At 43.2% G+C, this 21,700-nt stretch overlaps 1 protein-coding gene across 4 annotated transcripts in view; it reads right to left on the bottom strand.

Moving 5' to 3' along the window:
* The window catches only part of lrrc1 (leucine rich repeat containing 1), a 158,005-nt gene that overhangs the window by 89,628 nt on the left and 46,677 nt on the right, over nucleotides 1-21,700 (bottom strand). For all 4 annotated transcript variants that reach the window (XM_041187133.1, XM_041187132.1, XM_041187134.1 and 1 more), the window contains one exon: nucleotides 3,937-4,015. In XM_041187133.1, the coding sequence (XP_041043067.1) occupies nucleotides 3,937-4,015 (79 nt within the window). The remainder of the gene's footprint in view (nucleotides 1-3,936; nucleotides 4,016-21,700) is intronic.

The following is a 21,700-nucleotide window of genomic DNA, read 5'->3' as shown; positions in this document are numbered from 1 at the left end:
AGGAGGTAGATGAACAAATCTGTTAGCAAATTTCAGAAGTGTGTAACAAAAATATAGTAGTCATGAGACATTAATTATCGAATATAGACTGGAAAAAACTTTGTGCAAAGGAGGGGAATTTCTGATGTGCACTAGAAAACTTCCCCTATCAACATAACTCCAGCGCAGGTGTTAGAATAGAAACAGAAAATGTTGGAAATACTCAGGTCAGGCAGCATCTGTGAAGAGAGGAACAGAGTTAATGTTTCAGGTTGATGGCCCTTCGCCTGAACTTAAGTACTCAGCTCTGAAGAAAAGTCATCAACCTGAAACATTAACTCTATTTTGCTCCCCACAGATGCTACCTGACCTGTGTATTTCCAGCATTTTCTACTTATATTTCATATTTCTGGCATCTGCTGCATTTTGATTTTGTATTAACAAAGCGTTGGATCTGGTTTTGAGAAATGAAGCAGGGCAAGTGGAGTATGCTACAGTATGAGATATCTTTTCAGTCATTCATGGGATGTTAGGAAGGCAAATGGCATGTTAGCCTTTATTGCAAGGGGATTGGAGTACAAGAATAAAAGAAGTTTTGCTAGATTTATACTAGGTTTTGGTGAGACCACATCTGGAATACTGAGTGCAGTTTTGGTTTCCACAATTAAGGAACTTCTAATGCTCACATTGGAGCAGTACAGTGAAGGTTCACTAAATTGGTCCCTGGGATGAGGGGGTTGTCCTATGACAACCTGGGACGCTGGGTAATTAGGCTTAAATTCTGAAGTTTAGAAGAATGAGAGGCATTCTTATTGAAACATACAAGATTTTGAAGGGACTTGATAAGATGGACGCTGAGAAATTGTTTTCACTGTGTTGGGGCACAGCCTCAGGATAAGGAGCCAATCATTTATGACAGAAATGAGGAGAAATTACTTCACTTAAAGGATAGCGAATCTTTGGAATTCTCTACCACAGAGGATTGTGGATGTGCCATCGTTGAATATATTTAAGGCTGGGATAGAGAGATTTTTGTTCTCCCAGGGAATCAAGGGATATGGGGGGGGCAGGGGAGTGGAATGGAAACCCAAGATCAGCCATGATCGTACTCAATGGCGGAGCAGGCTCGATGGGCCATGTGATCTACTCCCCTGCTCCTATTTCTTGTGTTCTTGTATAACTCATTCCAAATTACCCTTGAGAAGGTGGTGATGGTTGAATCAAGTGTGTCTTGTTAGGCCATTTCAGTGGGCAGTTTACAGTCAACCACATTGCTGTGGGCCTGGAGTCACATAAATGCCATAATGGATAAAGGTGGCAAATTTTCTTCCCTAAATGACATTAGTGAGCCAGATGAAATCCAATTCAAAAGCTGAATATGGGAGGCAAAGAGAAGTTAAAGAGACAAGATTAGCAGGCAATGTTAAATTGAACCCCAAAACACTTCATAAATATGTAAAGTACAAGCAGTTGGCAAGTGAAAAAGTTTGGCCTATTAAGGATCCAAAGGGAAATATTCCAGCAGACAACAAGTTGTTAAATAGCAATAGAGAGATAAACCAGGAAACCACAGATCAGTTAACCTAACTTCAGTGGTAAGGAAGCTATTGGCAACTGTTATCAGCAGCAAACTTTCATTTGGAAAAGCATGAATTAAACAAGGACAAGCAGTATAGATTTGTTAAAGGGAAATCACATCCAATTAACTTAGTGAATTCTTTGATAAGGCAACAGAGAAGGTTGATCCAGTTAGTGCAGTGAATGCATATATGTGAGACATTCAACAGAGTACCACATAGGAAACTAATTAAGAAGATGAAAGCCCATGGAATAAAGGGGAAAGCGGCAGTTTGGATACAAAATTGGTTCAGTGACAGGAAGCAAAGGGTGTTGATGAATAGATGTTTTTCAGAGGAGAAAGTGTCTTGCGAAGGGATTCCCCAAGAGTCAGGCTTAGGCAAATTAATTCTTTCAATTCTTATAAACTACCAACACTCAGGTGTATGGACCAGCATGATAAAGTTTACAGATGATACAAAATTTGGCAAAATAGTGTATATAGATGAGGATAGTTATAGGCTTCAGGGAGGCCATAGACAGGATGGTGCAATGCACATAAGCATAACAGATGAAGTTCAATGCAGGGAAGTGTGAAGTGGTACACTTTGGTGGGGGGGGGGTATGGAAAATTTATTTTTTTTTTTATTCATTCATGGGATGTGGGCATTTTTGTCTAGGCCAGCATTATTGCCCATCCCTAATAGCCCTCATGGTGGTGGTGAGCTGCCTTCTTGAACCACTGCTGTCCATGTGGTGTAGGTACACCCACAGTGCTATTGGGGAGGGAGGTCAAGGATTTAGACCCAGTGACTGTGAAGGAATGGCGATATATTTCTAAGTCAAGGTGGTGGATGGCTTGGAGGGGAACTTCCAGCTGCTGGCGTTTATACTATAAACGGCACAATTTTTGAAAATGTAAATGAGCAGCAGACCTTGGGGACCAAAGACACAAATCCTTAAAGATGCCAGGAAACTGATAAGGTAGTGATTGCTTGGGTTTACAAATTGAGGAATTGGATGCAAAAGCAAAGTGGTCAAGCTAGAATTTTATAAATCACTGACTGGGCCTCAGCTGGAATATGGTAGACAATTTTGCTCACCACACTTCAGTAATGATGTAAAGGTATTAGAAAGGGTAGAGAGGGTCGAGAAGTATCAGGAGGTTACCAGGGATGAGGATAGGTTGGAAAAGTTAAGACTACTCTCCTTAGAAAAAAGGTTAAGAGATGACCAAATGGAGATTTTCAAGATGAGGGGTTTTGATAGTCGATAGAGAAAAATTATTCCCTCTGGCAAGTGGGTCAATAACCAGAGTTCATAGACTTAAAACCGTTGACAAAAGATGTGAGAGTGTGTGTGTGTGTGTGTTTGACAGGGGTGGTGGGGGAGGATTTTTTTATCACTCAAGGTGGTTGGGGTCTGCAACCTTCTAATTAAAAAAAGATGGTGGAAGCTGATTCCTTCAATAAATTTTACGGAGAGAATTGGGCAGGAGCTTGAGGATAAGGAACTTCAGAGGGTCAAGTGCAATAACCAGGGATGTGGGACAAAGCACAACTGCTCTTTCAAAAAACAAGCATGGGAAAAATGGGCTGAATGATGGCCTGCTCATAGGCTACAAGGTTCTATGATTCTATTCATATATTCCCCAGAGAAATTGGTCGCTGTATCACATCCTCATGCATTTTTCACTCTACTAAACAAGTTCAGTTCTGCAACAAGTCTCTGCTCATAAGATGCGGGCTCTAGTCCTAGATATATCCTTGTTGTTCCTTTGTGAACCTTCTGACAACATGGACTTCCAAAGTTTGTCTACCCAGTCAGGAAATACGTGACTGACCACGTGCGTGCACATGCTCACACGGGTGCACGCATACACAAAATAAATCAGAGTCTGGGATGGTTGAAGATCTTTTTAAAAAATGTAATAGTTACCCACTTGAGTTTTTAAGAAAATCCGTAAAATGAATACACCTATTAACAACAGTACAGTTGCCTCATGTATCCAAAATATTCTCTACAATACATCCCTGGGGAATCCAAAAGGCAAATGATATTGCAGGGGAATCTACTTTTAAAAAATTTCAGTTCTATTACAAAGCTGCAAGAGATGTTGAACTGCAGAGCCCCACATTCTCTTCAATAATCATAGTTTTAACCAGACTATTCGACTGATAAATAATCTGATTTGTAAATTATGTTTCAGAAAGTGAGCACCTCAAAGGTTTGCTCACCCATTTCGTAACGTTTTACATAAATTTGCTTCAATTACAAAAATACTAATAATGCCTAAAAGTTACATTGTTAGTTTTGCTGCAGACAAACAGCTCAGACTAAAACAATGGCACTGAATGTTATAATAAGGCATGCTTGCTCCTGCAACATCGTTCTTATTACCTGGTCAAGGGGTTGCCACTAAAATCTGCTACTTGTAATGATTTGCAAAATGAGATGCTCTCTGGAATTTCCATAATATCTGCAACAAGAAAGGTTAAATTAGTTACATGCTTGGTAAGTGCATTCTGTGTAATTGTTATCCTTCCAAACAAATGGTCAAAGCATTGGCAGCCTTTCTTGCATGACTTCAAAGTGCACCAAAAGCACCATTTATCCAATACTGTGTAATATTTAACTCAAGTCATAGTGCACGTCTGATACAAGCCTTCTGTACCAAAAATGTGATACAACACTATCATACTTGTGTGTGAAGCTTGATGATAGGAATACGACAACCTAGAGGTGGTGATAATAGCCAATGGAAGCTGATTATCAGCAGCACATTATGGTCCGCGCGAACAGAGTAAATGGACTGATATACAACCTGAGGCAGCTGTTGTTCAACTTCTCCTCACCAAAATGACTTAACTGTGCTTACAGCACTTTTTCTTGTTAGAACTCTAACCAGCAGTCAGAGGCTGGGGAATCAGCACCTCGTATAGTATAAACGTAAAGATTAGTTAAGATAAACAGCAAGTAGATAATGTAATGTGGCTCCGACCATTGCTGCGAGACATGCAAATCACACACCCTAATTCTCTGATTCTAAATTAGCTCAGCTAATTTATCTATTGGTAAGTGAATCACACTCACCAGTTAAGACCTTAAGTTCAACCCTGATCTCTGCTTGGTTAGTTGATCTTAGTCAGCATAACAGTAAGGCTGCTTAAATTATTCTCAAAAACCCCAGACCAGAAAGGTGAAAATAATTCAGCGTTCCTCCTCCCAATCACTTTTCAGCTACCACTGTTGCATGTAGGTTTGCTTAACCTTTGAGCAAGGACAGAAGGTGCCTAAGTTTTGACTACATGGTCCTATTGACATTCACTATACAGGCTGGTGAGGAGGGGAACCAATACAAGAGAGAAAAAGAAAACTGGTAAAAAGATTGAAGTCAAACTGTAAACTGAGCTATAGTATTAAATAAATTAGTTTACATACTAAAGATTTGATATACAGGCTTATGAATGAAAAGATTTGTCTACGGAAATGCTCCACTTGAAAGATGCAAAAACAGATTTATAATGGCTTAACAATGATAAACTTTCAGTCAATAGATCATTATTTCTTCCTAACCCCAAACAACCAGAACACTAAACCCACTTCTTTCCTGCAACCCAAACCAAGGAAAAAAAGAAATAAAAACAGAAAATGCTGGAAAAACTCAGCAAGTCTGGTGGCATCTGTCAAGACAGAAACAGAGTTAATGTTTCGAGTCTGTCTCTGGCACTTCCTTTCCCTTCCTTGACCTCTGTGTCTCCATTTCTGGTGCTAGACTGTCCACCAATATTCATTACAAGCCCACTGACTCCCACAGCCACCTTGACTACAGCTCCTCACACCCTGCTTCCTATAAGGATTCCAGCCCATTCTCTCAGTTCCTTCACCTCCGTCGCATCTGTTCCGATGATGCCACTTTCCAAAATGGCACTTCTGACATGTCTTCCTTCTTCCTTAACCGAGGTTTCCCACCCACTGTGGTTGACAGGGCCTTCAACTGTGTCCAACCCATCTCCCGCGCCTCTGCCCTCAAGCCTTCCTTTCTTTTCCAGAACCATGACAGGCACCCCCCCTTGTCCTCACTTTTCATCCCACCAGTCTCTGCATTCAAAGATTCATCCTTGCCATTTCCACCATGATGCCACCACCAAGCACATCTTCCGCTTACCACCCCACCGTCAGCATTCCATTGAGATCGTTCCCTCCGTGACATGTTGGTCCACTACTCCATTATCCCCATCTCCCCATCTCCTCATCCCCTTCCCACGAAATTGCAGAAGGTGCAACACCTGCCTCTTTACTTCCTCACCATCCAAGGCCCCAAACACTCCTTTCAGGTGAAGCAGTGCTTCACTTGCGCCTCCTTCAATTTGGTCTACTGCGGTCTCCGTGACATTGGAGAGACCAAACACAGACTGGGTGACAGCTTTGCAGAACACTTTCGGTCTGTCCACAAGCATGACCCAGACCTTCCAGTTCTACACCAACCTGCTCTCATGCATACATGTCCATCCTTGGCCTGCTGCAATGTTCCACTGAAGCTCAATGCAAACTAGAGGAACAGCACCTCATCTTCCGATTAGGCACTTTACAGCCTTCCGAACTTAACAATGAGTTCAACAACTTCAGACTATGAACTCTCTCCTCCACCTTTACCCCTATTTTAATCCAGACACAGGGCCATCCTTCATTTGTTTTTATGTTTTACTTTCACAGAGTGCCTGACTCTTGTTCGCTGTTAACACATTCTGCTATCTTACTTTATGCCACTATCAGCAATTCCTTTAGTCTTTAACACTACCATTAACACTGCCTTTGTCCATTACACCTTTGTTAAATCGCTCCTTAGCTCCCACCTATCGCTGACCTTCTATTTTGCTCCACCTGCTCCACCCCCTCTTAAACATTATAAAATCCAACACATTTCTACTCCTCTTCGCTTTGAAGAATTACAGTGATGTGAAACGTTAACTCTGTTTCTCTCTCCACAGATGCTACCGGACTGCTGAGTTTTTCTAGTATTTTCTGTTTTTATTTTAGATTTCATGGATCCACAGTATTTATCCAAAGGAAATAGTAGTTGAGTCCTGCAGCAGCATTTCTCGGGAAAAATAAACTGCAATTCAGTCGTCTTGAAACAATTACAATTTAAAATATTCTAAACCTCTTACATTTCACATCTTATACTTTGGTTAATATGTGCAAAAATACTAAAACTACAAGAGGACTGTGAACATTAATACTGAAAAGTTATTTCAGTAAATGAAAGTTCAAATTGGCACATTCAAATATCCAGCTATTTCTTTATGACATCTCTGTGCGGCTCTTCGACCAGTTCTTCATGGTCAAAGTACTTTATCATCATCAGTCAGAAAATGAATTAAGAAAATTTACTCAACATTTGGAATTAAAGCACCATTGTCCCCATGGAATAATAGACACAGTGACAATGTGGATATGAATGGATATGTGGATATTTTATATATATTTTTAATTTATATATTTTCCCCCACCTATTTCTATTATTATTTTTAAATTTATTTCCATTCATTGTTTTATCTCCACCTTTTAGCCTATTTTGATCCCTTCCCCCCGCCCCACCCCCACTAGGGCCATCTGTCACTTTCTCATCCTGCTTTCTACTCTTAATGTCACCATTAGCACATCCTTTAGCTAATATCACCACCGTCAACATCCTTTGTCCTTTTGTTTATGGCATCTTTGGCAATCTCTTCTTTGCCTCCACCTATCACTGGCCCTCTATCCAGCTCCACCTGTCCCACCCCCCTTAAACAGCTTATATTTCACCTCATTTCTATTTTTCTTTAGTTCTGATGAAGAGTCACACAGACTCAAAACATTAACTCTATCTTCCCTCCACAGATGCTGTCACACCTGCTAAGTTTTTCCAGCTATTTTTGTTTTTGTTTTGAATGTGGATATGAAGTTGGCTGAGTGACAGGAAACAGAGTAGTGATAAACAGTTGTTCTTTTCAGACTGGAGGAAGGCATACCGTGGGGTTCCTCTGGGATCAGTATTAGATCCACTGCTTATCCCAATGTTTATTCATGACATAGAGTTGCGTGTGCAGGGCACAATTTCAAAATTTATAGATGAAACAAAACTTGGAAGGAACCGTGAAACTGTGAGGAGGATAGTGGTAGACTTCAAGAGCACATAGACAGGCTGGAAGAATGGGCAGACACAGGGCAGATGACATTTAATGCCGTTAAGTGTGAAGTGATACATTTCGGAGCAAGAATGAGGAAAGACAATATCAAATAAAGATACAATTCTAAAGGGGGTGCAAGAGCTGAGGTGCCCGAGGGTTCACCTGCACAAATCTGTGAAGGTGGCAGGGCAGGCTGGGTTAAAGAATACAGGATCCAGGGCTTTATAAACAGCAGTACAAAAGTACAGAAGTTATGATAGATCTGCATAAAACACTGGTTCGGGCTCAACTGGCATACCAACTCTAATTGTGGGCACTACACTTTAGTAAGGGTGTGAATACATTAGAAAGGGTGCAGAAAAGATTTGAGAGAGCAGTTCCAGGGTGAGACACTACAGTTATGTGGATAGATTGGTGAAGCTGGGGCTCTTCTCCCTTGAGACAAGAGGTTTGAAAAGAGGTTTCACAGAGTTGTACAAAATCATGAACGGTCTGGACAGAGTTCCTGTTCTTCCTGTTGACACAGGAGTCAAGAATCAGAGGACACAGATTTAACATGCCTGGTAAAAGAGCCAGAGGCAACATGAGGAAAACTCCTTTGACTAGAAAATGCTCGGACTGCACTGCCTGAGGGTGAGGAGCAGGCAGATTCAATTGTGTCTTTCAAAAGGGGAACTGGATAACTATCTGAAGAGAAAAAAAAACTTGCAGAGCTTTGGAGAAAAGTCAAGGGAGTGGGGTCAGCTGTGTTGCTCTTGAAGACAACTGGCAGAAACCCAAAGGGCCAAATGACTTTCTTCAATGCTGTGCCCATTCATTCCATGATTGGATAAAAGAAAGCTGAAAAAAAAGTGGTCACACCATTACTGTACAAGGTACTGGTGAGATCCCATTGGGCAAATTACTAAGCAAACAGCAATGACAGTAAATATATAAATCAATGAGAATTCCCAAGTGAGAATGAAGAAGAAAGTGGACGACAGAAGAAAGTGAAAAGATGGGTAAAGTGGAGTTATATCAGTGAAAAATTATAGGCTGTTAACTGGCACTACAACACAAAGGAAATACGTTCATTCCAATTCAAGTTACAAATAACAGATTATCGATCAGGGTACTGAGCCTTCACAGCCTTGTGGTGCAGTGGGTAGCATCCCTACCTCTGAGCCAGAAACTCTGGTTTCAAGTCCCACTCCAGGACTTGATGGCGTGCATTAATAACACGGGCAAACAGGTTGAGATTCAATTTGTGAATCCTTCCAACACACATCAATGGCTGACGGTAAGAGTGGGAGAGATTCCTGGTCAGCCATGTGATGGAAAGAAACTGGAGCCTCTGCCATCACTGCTCATAGCTCCAGACAACAAAAAGCATGTAAAAGTGTATGTTGCCACAACAATGCAGATTCCTTGGACAGCCAGTGTGGATCAGATTAGTGCCAACAGCATGGGGTTTGATCTCCATTTCTGCTGGGGCGGATTTTGGGGCCTGCCTCCTTGCCGTACCCATGGCGCAGGTTGTGGCACTTGGATCAGACCAGACTCCCAAGAAGAAGACTGAACCTTCAAAAAACCCTACAGCACTTTAAGGAGGCCATTCGATCCAGTATCCAGTTTTTCCTGATTCTTTCAAAGAGCTATGCATTTAGACCCACTTTCCTCCTGTTTTCATATAGCCCTGCAAATTCAGGTATATATCCAATTCCATTTTGAAAGTTACAATTAAACCTAATTCCATCACACTTCAAAGTAGTGCACATTCCAGATTATAACTCACTGCATAAAAGAAAATTCTTATCTCCCTCTGGCTTTTTAATCTTAAATCAGTGAACTAGTTAACAACCCTCCTGCCAGTGGAAATCTCCTCTTCACTCTATCAAATCTTTCATAATTTTAAACATCTCTTTTAAATCTCATCTTAATCTTTTGTGCTAAAAGGAAAAAAAAACCCAGCTTCCTTAGTCTCCATATCACTGAAGTCCTAATCACTAGTTATGTTTTCCCAATAAGTGAACCATGACTTTAACTTCAAAGATTATTCAAGGACCACTTAACTCTATTTCCTAGTAGTACCTGGCTGAAGAACATGTTATGTGCTCAACAATTTATATAACCCAACATTAAGTTCAGTAAAGGTTCCATTCATAACAGCTGCAGTTTACTCCCTATGCACACCATTAACTAGCATATAACATTTGAAATAATCTAGGAGTACTTGATAACTTCTCTTTTCCTCCCAAAAAAAGCAATAAATTAATTATACCAAATCCATGGTTACACTGACCTAGATTGGCCATGAGCAAGAATCTTTAGCCAGTTGATTTATTCAATAAGAGGTCTCTGCACATGTTGTTCAATACCAAATAGCCCTCGAAACTGGAAGATTAGTGTTCAAAACAGAACATCTGTAATAATAATTTGATAGCAATCTGCTGACGAGAGTAGAGAATGTTTATGCCAATCTAGGATTGTGTGTGCATCAAAATCAGCTGATGCACAGCAGCAGCAAACAACGCCCTAACTCAGTTAAAGCATTATAATCATAACTATAGGAAATGGGGAAGGGATAGCACAGTGTACAATGGGCCATTTCAACTGCCAATAGGAGAAATAAATACAAAGGCAGATGCAAAGAGAGAATCTAGTCCATAGTGTTGTGTGGCACTGCCACCGTGCTAGATGGGATAGATTTCAAACAGTTCCAGCAACTCAAATCTGGGCAACCATGAGGTACCTTGGGCCATTAGCAGCAGCAGAATTGTGCTCAACCACAATTTCTAACCTCATGGCCTGGCATATCCCCTGCTCAACCATTAACCATCCAGCCGGGCGATCAACCCTGGTTCAATGAAGAGTACAGAAGGGGATACCAGCAGCAGCACCGGGCATACCTAAAAATTAAGTGTCAACCTAGCTACAACACAGGACTACTTGCATGCCAAACAGTGGAAGCAGCATGCGATAGACAAGTGATCCCACAGCCAATGGATCAGATCTAAGCTTTGCAGTCTTGACACATCCAGCAAATGGTGGTGGGCAATTAAACAACTAACAGGAGGAGTTGGCTCCACAAATAACCCCATCCTCAATGACAGGGGCACATTAGTGCAAAAAACAAGGCAGAGGCATTTGCAACAATCTTCAGCCGGAAGTGTCAAGTGGATGATCCATCTTGGCCTCTCCCGGAGGTCCCCAGCATCACAGATGCCAGTCTTCAACTAACTCACTTTACTCCACGTGCTGTCAAGAAACGGCTGAAGGCACTGGATACTGCAAAAGCTATGGGCCCTGACAACATTCCGGCAATAGTACTAAAGGATTATGCTCCAGAACTTGCCATGGTCCTAGCCAAGCTGTTCCAGTACAGCTACAACACTGACATCTCTCCAGCAATGTGAAAAGTTGCTCAGCTATGTCCTGTATACAGATAGCAAGACAAATCCAACCTGACCAATTACCACCCCATCAGTCTACTCTCCATCATCAGTAAAGTGATGGGAGGGGTCATCAACAGTGATATGAAGCTGCACTTACTCAGCAGTAACCTGCTCATTGATGCTCAGTTTGGTTTCTACCAGGGCCACTCAGCTCCTGATTTCATTACAGCCTTGGTTCAAACATGGACAAAAGAGCTCCCTAGGTGAGGTGAGAGTGACTGCCCTTGACATCAAGGCAGCATTTGCTCGAGTGTGGCATTAAGCAGCCCTAGCAAAACTGGAGTCAATGGGAATCAGGGGGAAAATTCTCCACTGGTTGGAGTAATACCTAATACAAAGGAAGATGGTTGCACTTGTTGGAGGTCAATTATCTCAACCCTGATACGTCACTGTAGGTGTTCCTCAGAGTAGTATACTAGGCCCAACCATCTTCAGCTGCTTAATCAATTACCTTCCCTCCATCATAAGGTCAGAAATGGGGATGTTCGCTGATGATTGCACAATGTTCAGCACCATTTGTGATTCTACAGATACTGAAGCAGTCCATGCCAATATGCAGCAAGGCCTGGACAGATAAATGGCAAGTAAAATTTGCATCACCCAAGTGCCAGGCAACGACCATCTCCAACAGCAGAGAATCTAACCATCTCCCATTAAAATTCAATGGCATTACAATCGCCAAATCTCCCATGATCAACATCCTGTGAGTTACCATTGACCAGAAACTGAATTGGACCAGCCATATAAACACTGTGGCTACAAGAGCAGGTCAGATGCTGGGAATTGTGAATAACTCACCCCCTGACTCCCCAAAGCCTGTCCACCATCTACAAGGCATAAGCCAGGAGTGTGATGGAATACTCTCCATTTGCCTGGATGAGTGCAGCTCCAACAACACTCAAGAAGCTAGACATCATCCAGGACAAAGCAGCCCACTTTACTGGCACCCCATCTACCACCTTCAACATTCCTACCACTGCCAATGCACATTGGCAGCAGTGTATACTGTCATGATAATAGTTGATTGTGGTAGTGGACTCCAGTATTAGATACTATACGGTACTCTCCTAAATATGGGGTCACCTGACCTAGGAGTTGAAGGTCAGATAACACTTGTTGGAACAAGTCTTGATAGAATTCAGTTACTGCAGATGTGTGTTTATGTTAGAAAAAAGTGTTATCAATAAAGTTAGCTCAGCTACAATGTCAAAGGCCTGTGTGCATCATTGAAACAAAAAATAAGACATGGTGTCAGAAGTAAATTAAATGCAACAATGGAGGTTCTGAAACCATGAACAGGGCTCAGTTTGGAGGGAAATCGCACCGAGAAATGAAGGAGGTTCCAACAACGAGTCAAGCTGTCCCTCACTGCAATGGGCGACAAAAATGACCCCAAGTACAGTCTTCCATCTTTCTTCACATAGCAGGGGAAGGAGCCCTCTAAGTGTATATTCACATTTGAAAATGATGAGAAGCGAAATGGCTTGAAAGAAATTATAGAAAAATTCGAAGCCTACTACAGCCCTAAGAAAAACATCACGTATGAAAGATACTGATTTTTTTAAGTGCACGCAAGGCAGTGGCAACATTTGTCAGTACGTAACGCAGCTGAGAAAATGAGCTAAATAATGTGAATATGGAGAGCTTGAAGAATCACTCATCCAAGATAGAATAATTTGCGGAATTGCAAATGACACTCAGAATGGCTTTTGAAAGAAGTTGATCTTACAGTGGAGAAAGCGATAAATATCTGCAGAGCGGCAGAGTCAACAAAATGCCAGATTAAAGAGATGATGGAAGACGATAAGCCACACACAGTCAAGCAGTTGGATGCAGTTAAACAGAAACAGCCCCGGGAAAGAACAAATAGGCAGTCTGAGCGTAAAAAGAACAAAACTGCTATTAAAACATTTAAATGCAGCCGATGTGGAACAGAGCATTTACCATGTAGCCTACTGAAAGCAGTGTAAGGACTGAGATAAACTAAATCACTTCACTACGATGTATAAATCAAAGAAAGTGCACACGATTACAGATAATGACACAGACACTGAAACTGAACTTGTCAATGATGCAGTAACAACAAATTCCAAAGAAGGCGAATGGACGGTTGATTTAAAAATTGCCAACATGATGGTGAATTTCAAGCTTAACAGGTGCACAAGCAGTCGTTCCCATAAGCCTGTATTATAAGATAAGCAAAGAAAAACAGCTAACTAAAAGTGAAGCTCTTTACTTATACAGGTGAAAAAATTTGCTATAGAAAGCAAGTTCACACTTAAAGTGAACTACAAGCAACAGTCTCAAGCCCTTCCATTCATAGTGGTGAAAACTGATGCAAAACCAATTATTGGACTCAAAGCTCGTGAAAACCTGAACTTAATCAAGAGAATAATGATAGTCACCACTGATGGCACCCTGAATGAGTATAAACATGTTCCAGGGGATTGAAACAAAAAAACTGCGGATGCTGGAAATCCAAAACAAAAACAGAATTACCTGGAAAAACTCAGCAGGTCTGGCAGCATCGGCGGAGAAGAAAAGAGTTGACGTTTCGAGTCCTCATGACCCTTCGACAGAACTTGAGTTCGAGTCCAAGAAAGAGTTGAAATATAAGCTGGTTTAAGGTGTGTGTGTGGGGGGCGGAGAGATAGAGAGAGAGAGAGAGAGGTGGGGGGGGGCTGTGGTTGTAGGGACAAACAAGCAGTGATAGAAGCAGATCATCAAAAGATGTCAACGACAATAGTACAATAGAACACATAGGTGTTAAAGTTAAAGTTGGTGATATTATCTAAACGAATGTGCTAATTAAGAATGGATGGTAGGGCACTCAAGGTATAGCTCTAGTGGGTTTTTTTTTAAAATAATGTAAATAGGTGGGAAAAGGAAAATCTTTATAATTTATTGGGGAAAAAAAAGGAAGGGGGCAACAGAAAGGGGGTGGGGATGGGGGAGGGAGCTCACGACCTAAAGTTGTTGAATTCAATATTCAGTCCGGAAGGCTGTAAAGTCCCTAGTCGGAAGATGAGGTGTTGTTCCTCCAGTTTGCGTTGGGCTTCACTGGAACAATGCAGCAAGCCAAGGACAGACATGTGGGCAAGAGAGCAGGATGGAGTGTTAAAATGGCAAGCGACAGGGAGGTTTGGGTCATTCTTGCGGACAGACCGCAGGTGTTCTGCAAAGCGGTCGCCCAGTTTACGTTTGGTCTCTCCAATGTAGAGGAGACCACATTGGGAGCAACGAATGCAGTAGACTAAGTTGGGGGAAATGCAAGTGAAATGCTACTTCACTTGAAAGGAGTGTTTGGGTCCTTGGACGGTGAGGAGAGAGGAAGTGAAGGGGCAGGTGTTGCATCTTTTGCGTGGGCATGGGGTTGTACCATAGGAGGGGGTTGAGGAGTAGGGGGTGATGGAGGAGTGGACCAGGGTGTCCCGGAGGGAGCGATCCCTACGGAATGCCGATAAGGGGGGTGAAGGGAAGATGTGTTTGGTGGTGGCATCATGCTGGAGTTGGCGGAAATGGCGGAGGATGATCCTTTGAATGCGGAGGCTGGTGGGGTGATAAGTGAGGACAAGGGGGACCCTATCATGTTTCTGGGAGGGAGGAGAAGGCGTGAGGGCGGATGCGCGGGAGATGGGCCGGACACGGTTGAGAGCCCTGTCAACGACCGTGGGTGGAAAACCTCGGTTAAGGAAGAAGGAGGACATGTCAGAGGAACTGTTTTTGAATATAGCATCATCGGAACAGATGCGACGGAGGCGAAGGAACTGAGACAATTTCCAGTTCCCTGGCCCCAACCGCTTCCTCTTCACCATGGACGTCCAATCCCTCTACACCTCCATCCCTCACCAGGATTGTCTGAGGGCCCTTAGCTTCTTCCTCGAACAGAGGCCCGAACAATCCCCATCCACCACTACTCTCCTCCGTCTGGCTGAACTTGTTCTCACGCTGAACAATTTCTCCTTCAACTCCTCTCACTTCCTCCAAATAAAAGGTGTGGCTATGGGTACCCGCATGGGCCCCAGCTATGCCTGTCTCTTTATGGGGTATGTGGAACATTCCTTGTTGCAGTCCTACTCCGGCCCCCTTCCACAACTCTTTCTCCGGTACATCGATGATTACTTCGGTGCCGCTTCATGCTCTCGTCGGGACTTGGAAAAATTTATTAATTTTGCTTCCAATCTCCACCCCTCCATCATTTTCACGTGGTCCATCTCTGACACTTCCCTTCCCGTCCTTGACCTCTCTGTCTCAATCTCTGGTGATAGACTGTCCACCAATATCCATTACAAACCCACCGACTCCCACAGCTATCTCGACTACAGCTCCTCACACCCCGCTTCCTGTAAGGACTCCATCCCATTCTCTCAGTTCCTTCGCCTCCGTCGCATCTGTTCCGATGATGCTACATTCAAAAACAGTTCCTCTGACATGTCCTCCTTCTTCCTTAACCGAGGTTTTCCACCCACGGTCGTTGACAGGGCACTCAACCATGTCCAGCCCATCTCCCACGCATCCGCCCTCACACCTTCTCCTCCCTCCCAGAAACATGATAGGGTCCCCCTTGTCCTCACTTATCACCCCACCAGCCTCCGCATTCAAAGGATCATCCTCTGCCATTTCCGCCAACTCCAGCATGATGCCACCACCAAACACATCTTCCCTTCACCCCCCTTATCGGCATTCCGTAGGGATCGCTCCCTCCGGGACACCCTGGTCCACTCCTCCATCACCCCCTACTCCTCAACCCCCTCCTATGGCACCACCCCATGCGCATGCAAAAGATGCAACACCTGCCCCTTCACTTCCTCTCTCCTCACCGTCCAAGGACCCAAACACTCCTTTCAAGTGAAGCAGCATTTCACTTGCATTTCCCCCAACTTAGTCTACTGCATTCGTTGCTCCCAATGTGGTCTCCTCTACATTGGAGAGACCAAACGTAAACTGGGCGACCGCTTTGCAGAACACCTGCAGTCTGTCCGCAAGAATGACCCAAACCTCCCTGTCGCTTGCCATTTTAACACTCCACCCTGCTCTCTTGCCCACATGTCTGTCCTTGGCTTGCTGCATTGTTCCAGTGAAGCCCAACGCAAACTGGAGGAACAACACCTCATTTTCCGACTAGGGACTTTACAGCCTTCCGGACTGAATATTGAATTCAACAACTTTAGGTCGTGAGCTCCCTCCCCCATCCCCACCCCCTTTCTGTTTCCCCCTTCCTTTTTTTTCCCAATAAATTATAAAGATTTTCCTTTTCCCACCTATTTCCATTATTTAAAAAAAACCCCCACTAGGGCTATACCTTGAGTGCCCTACCATCCATTCTTAATTAGCACATTCGTTTAGATATCACCAACTTTAACTTTAACACCTATGTGTTCTATTGTAGTATTGTCGTTGACATCTTTTGATGATCTGCTTCTATCACTGCTTGTTTGTCCCTACAACCACAGCCGCCCCCCGCCCCCCCCACCCCCAACCTCTCTCTCTCTCTATCTCCGCCCCCCACACACACACCTTAAACCAGCTTATATTTCAACTCTTTCTTGGACTCGAACTCAAGTTCTGTCGAAGGGTCATGAGGACTCGAAACGTCAACTCTTTTCTTCTCCGCCGATGCTGCCAGACCTGCTGAGTTTTTCCAGGTAATTCTGTTTTTGTTCCAGGGGATTGGCTGCCTAAAACGAGAACACGCCATCAAGATTGACAAAACTGTGACACTCAAAATACACCCACCCAGGAAAATACCAATAATGCTGAGAGAGCGACTGAAAGCAGAGTTGGACAGAATGGAGAAACTTCACATCATCAATAAAATTAAGGAACCGACAAAGTGGGTTAATGTAATTGTAGAAAAATCAGATGGGAATCTGAGTCTGTCCAGGACCCAGGGACCTAAACCAGGCAGTACAAAGAAGGCATTACCAGGTGCCCAGAGTAGAAGAGATCACGTGTAAACTAGCCAATGCTAAATACTATTCAGTCTCGGATGCCAGTTCAGGCTTCTGGCAGGTCAAACTGGATGAACGCTGTTCCAATCTCTGTACCTTCAACCCACCATATGGGCAATACAAGTTTTCACGCTTACCTCTTGCTATTAATTCAGCCACAGAGGTGTTCCACAGAACAGTGAAACAGTTGTTTGAAGGGTCAGAGGGCATGGAAACAGATGGATACAGAATTAGCTTGGTCATAGAAGACAGAGAGTAGCAGTGGAAGAGTACTTTTCTGAATGGAGAGCTGTGACTAGTGGAGTTCTGCAGGGATCAGTGCTGGGACCTTTGATGTTTGTAGTATACATAAATGATTTGGAGGAAAATGTAACTGGGCTAATTAGTAAATTTGCAGATGACACTAAGGTTGGAGGAGTTGCAGATAGTGAAGAGGATTGTCAAAGGATACAACGGGATATAGATCGGTTGGAGACTTGGGCGGAGAAGTGGCAGATGGAGTTTAATCCAGACAAATGCGAGGTGATGCATTTTGGAAGGTCTAATACAGGCAGGAATTATACAGTAAATGCTAGAACCCTTAAGTGCATCGACAGGCAGAGGGATCTGGGTGTACAGGTCCACAGGTCACTGAAAGTAGCAATGCAGGTGGATAAGGTAGTCAAGGAAGGCATATGGCATGGGTATTGAGTATAAAAGCTGGGAAGTCATGCTGCAGCTGTATAGAACCTTGGTTAGGCCACACTTGGAATACTGAATGCAATTCTGGTTGCCACATTACCAGAAGGATATGGAGGCGTTGGAGAGGGTGCAGAGGAGGTTTACCAGGATGCTGCCTGGTCTGGAGGTTATTAGCTATAAGGAGAGGTTGGAGAAACTCGGATTGTTCTCACTAAAGCAACGGAGATTGAGGGGCGACTTGATAGAAGTTTACAAAATTATGAGTGGCATGGACAGAGTAGATAGTCAGAAGCTTTTTCCCAGGGTGGAAGAGTCAATTACTAGGGGAAATAGATTTAAGGTGAGAGGAGAAAACTATAGAGGAGATGTGCAGGGCAAGTTTTTTACGCAGAGGGTAGTGAGTATCTGGAATTCGCTGCCAGAGGAGGGGGTGGAGGCAGGTACGATAGTGGTGTTTAAGAGGCAGCTTGACAAATACATGAATAGGATGGGAATAGAGGGATACAGACACCGGAAGTGCAAAATGTTTTAGTTGACGGGCAATATGATCGGTGCAAGCATGGAGGGCCGAAGGGCCTGTTCCTGTGCTGTACTTTTCTTTGTTCTTTGAAACCTATATCAACAATGTGCTGATATGGGGAACCTCACGAGAAGAACACGACCACAGACTGAGGCAGGTACTGGCCAAAGCTAGAGAAAGGAACCTCAAGTTGGTGAAGGAAAAGTGCAAAATAGGTCTTCTTGAAATCATGTACCTAGGACATGTGCTAACAAGTAAGGGACTGAAGCCAGACCTGAGTAAAATCAAAACAGTCGTGAACATTGCCATCCCCAGAACGTAAGAAATACTTGGAGAGGTTTTTACGAATGGTGACCTATCTTGGGAAATTCATTCCAAATATGTCTGACCTGACAGCACCTCCCAGAGAACTTCGACAAAATGATATGGAATGGCACTGGGAACACCAGGAAGCTTTGACCAGTCTGAAGAGAACATTGGTGCCTGGGTCAGTGTTAAAGTATTACAACGTCAGTCAGCCAGTCAAGATCTCAACGAATGCTTCAAAGACTGGCCTGGGAGCTGTCCTCTTGCAAAATGAGGCACCAGTGGCATACGCTTCAAAGGCAATGACTGAAACAGAGCAGTATGCCCAAATAGAGAAAGAAATGCTAGCAATTGTTTTTGGCCTAGAAGGTTTCCATCAGTTTGTCTATGGCAAAAACGTAGAGGTAGAGTCTGATTTGGAAGCTATACTTAAAAAGCCCCTGATCTGTGCACCACCAAGAATCCAAAGATTACTAATGAGTCTGCAGAAGAACCAGGTCAGAGTTAAATACAAACAGAGCAAGGAAATGTATATCGCAGACACTCTGTCACGTGCGTACCTACCCATCAAGGAGGAAGAGGATAAAGAAATGGAAGCACAGTTTCACATGCTGACAAAGAACTCACCTGTGGCTGTAACCAAACTGGATGAGATCAGGGAAGTGACCTAGAACAACATCACCCTGAGAAAACTGCAGCAGATTGTGCCATCTGCCTGGCCCACACATCAGAGTGGAGCCCCTTCTGCTTAACAAGAGTACTGGAACTTTTGTGAGGAACTTCATGTAGCAGAAGGAATAATTTTCAAGGGAGAAAAGATCATAATTCCTGCAACACTGAGGAAAGAAATGCTGCAGCACATGTATGAAAGTCACCTCGGCATAGAAACATGCAGGAGAAGAGCTCGAGATGTAACGTACTGGCCTGGAATGGGAGCACAAATCGGGGAAATGGTGAAAGAGTGTGTAGTGTGCCAAAAGTAAATCGCAACAATAAGAATCACTTCAACCACACAGTGTTCCAGAGAAGCCCTGGCAGAAAATTACAGTGGACTTGTGCACATTTGACAACAGTGAGTACCTACTAGCAGTAGATTATCAAAGCTTTTTTGAGTCTGTGCTGCTGAGAAATGATAGTAAGAACATCACAATAATAAATCATTTAAGATCACTTTTTGCTCGCCACGGCATACCTGAAGTGCTCATCTCAGATGATGGTCCACAATTCTCAGGCAGAGTTTCGCAAATTTGCACAGCAATGGGATTTTGCCACACTACATCAAGTCCCACATATCCACAATCCCACGGAATGATGGAATATACCGTGCAGACCCTAAAACACCTGTTGAAGGAGGCAAAGGCGGACAGAAGAGATCCGTACCTGGCTCTGCTGGATATCAGGGATACTCCATTAAAGGGCATTCGATCATCTCCAGCACAGCTCCTGATGGGGAGAAGACTAAGAACTAAGCTTCCAATTGCACCCCAACTGTTATTTCCACAGCCAGTGAGCTACAACAGGCAGGATCTGCACAAACTGAGATAGCAGAAGCAGAAACAGATCGAGGCACCTGACCTGAACATGAAAGAGACAGTGAGGATTCAGCATGAAGGGATCTGGAGTCCTGCTGTTGTCACAGGAATCACAGGAGAACCAAGGTCTTACATAATGCAGACTCCAAATAGACAACAGTACAGAAGAAACCAGAAATTCTTACAGAAAACAAATGAAACACAACCCTGCTCTGAACCAGAAAGTGTAGCTGAAGATCAAAAAGCAGAATGCACCAGTGAAGCAACAGATAACCAGACAAAGCCTGAGAATCTTGAAAACTATCCAAGAGGTGGTAGTGACACAGATGGAAAAGGCCCCTTGTCCTTCAAAATCACCTCTGTCACCATTCAGAACATCCAATAGAAGAATTGTGAAAAAACCACAGAGGTACAGAGATGAGTAAAAGACAAAACAGACTGATCGAAACAGTGAGAAAGAACAGATAAGAGACTTTGTGCACTTGAATTGTATAGAAACTTTTTTTAAAGAAGGGAAATGTCATGATAATAGTTGATTGTGGCAGTGGACTCCAAATTAAATACTATATGGTACTCTGTACTAGATAGGGGGTCACCTGACCTGGGGGTTGAAAATCAGATAGAACATGTTGGAACCTGTCTTGATAGAATTCAATTACTGCAGATGTGTGTCTATGTTAGAAAAATGTGTTATCAATAAAGTTAGCTCAGCTACAATTTCAACGGCCTGTGTGCATCATTGAAACAATAATCAAGACATGTAATGCAGCAATCTCCTTCGATTGCACCTTCCAAACCCACAACCTCTACACCTAGGACAAGGGCAGCAGATGCATGGGAACACCACCACCTGCAAGTTCCCCTTCAGATTACTCACCACCCTGACTTGGAACTATATCATCATTCCTTCACTGTTGCTGGGTCAAAATCCTAACAGCACTGTAGGTGTTCCTACAACACGGACTGTAGCGGTTCAAGAAGGCAGCTCACCACCACCTTCTCAGGGGCAATTAGGATTGGGCAATAAATGCTGCCCTAGGCAACGAGACTCACATCCCTTGAAAAAATAAAAAAAGTTGCAATTTCACATAACCGTGAGATTTTGAAACAATCGAGTGAAAGCAGCCCAGCAGTCAATGGAACCCTAAGTGACAATTACTGCTACATTTTGATGAACATGGATTTTCAAATCATGTAACATTTTATTTCCACAATTTTCCTCTTAGCATACTCATCCTCTTGAAACCAGTAACAGAGTTATGAAAAATGAAGTCATATCTTGACATTCTGAAGAGTTTCAGGTAAGGGATTTATTAATGCAAGTACAGATCACTTATACTGAGGCATCCTTGAGAGACATGGAATACTGACTTTCCACTGGGCACAACTTAGGTGGCATTATATCTAAAAATCATAAGTTTTCTTTGAGTTTGAGAATTTTGGCTGCACTTCCCCAGCCGGCCCCCCAAAACAGATCCATGGTGAAAAAGATTTTGATCAGCCTTTGCTGTAAGGGTGTGCAGTATTGTTATTTCAACAGAATATAACTGGTAGAAAAGAGCTGATT

The sequence above is a fragment of the Carcharodon carcharias genome, chromosome 5 (genome assembly GCF_017639515.1).
Source record: "Carcharodon carcharias isolate sCarCar2 chromosome 5, sCarCar2.pri, whole genome shotgun sequence".
Taxonomy (NCBI): Eukaryota; Metazoa; Chordata; class Chondrichthyes; order Lamniformes; family Lamnidae; genus Carcharodon; species Carcharodon carcharias.
Note: the sequence above shows the minus strand (reverse complement) of the source record. Positions and strands in the feature narration are given on the sequence as shown.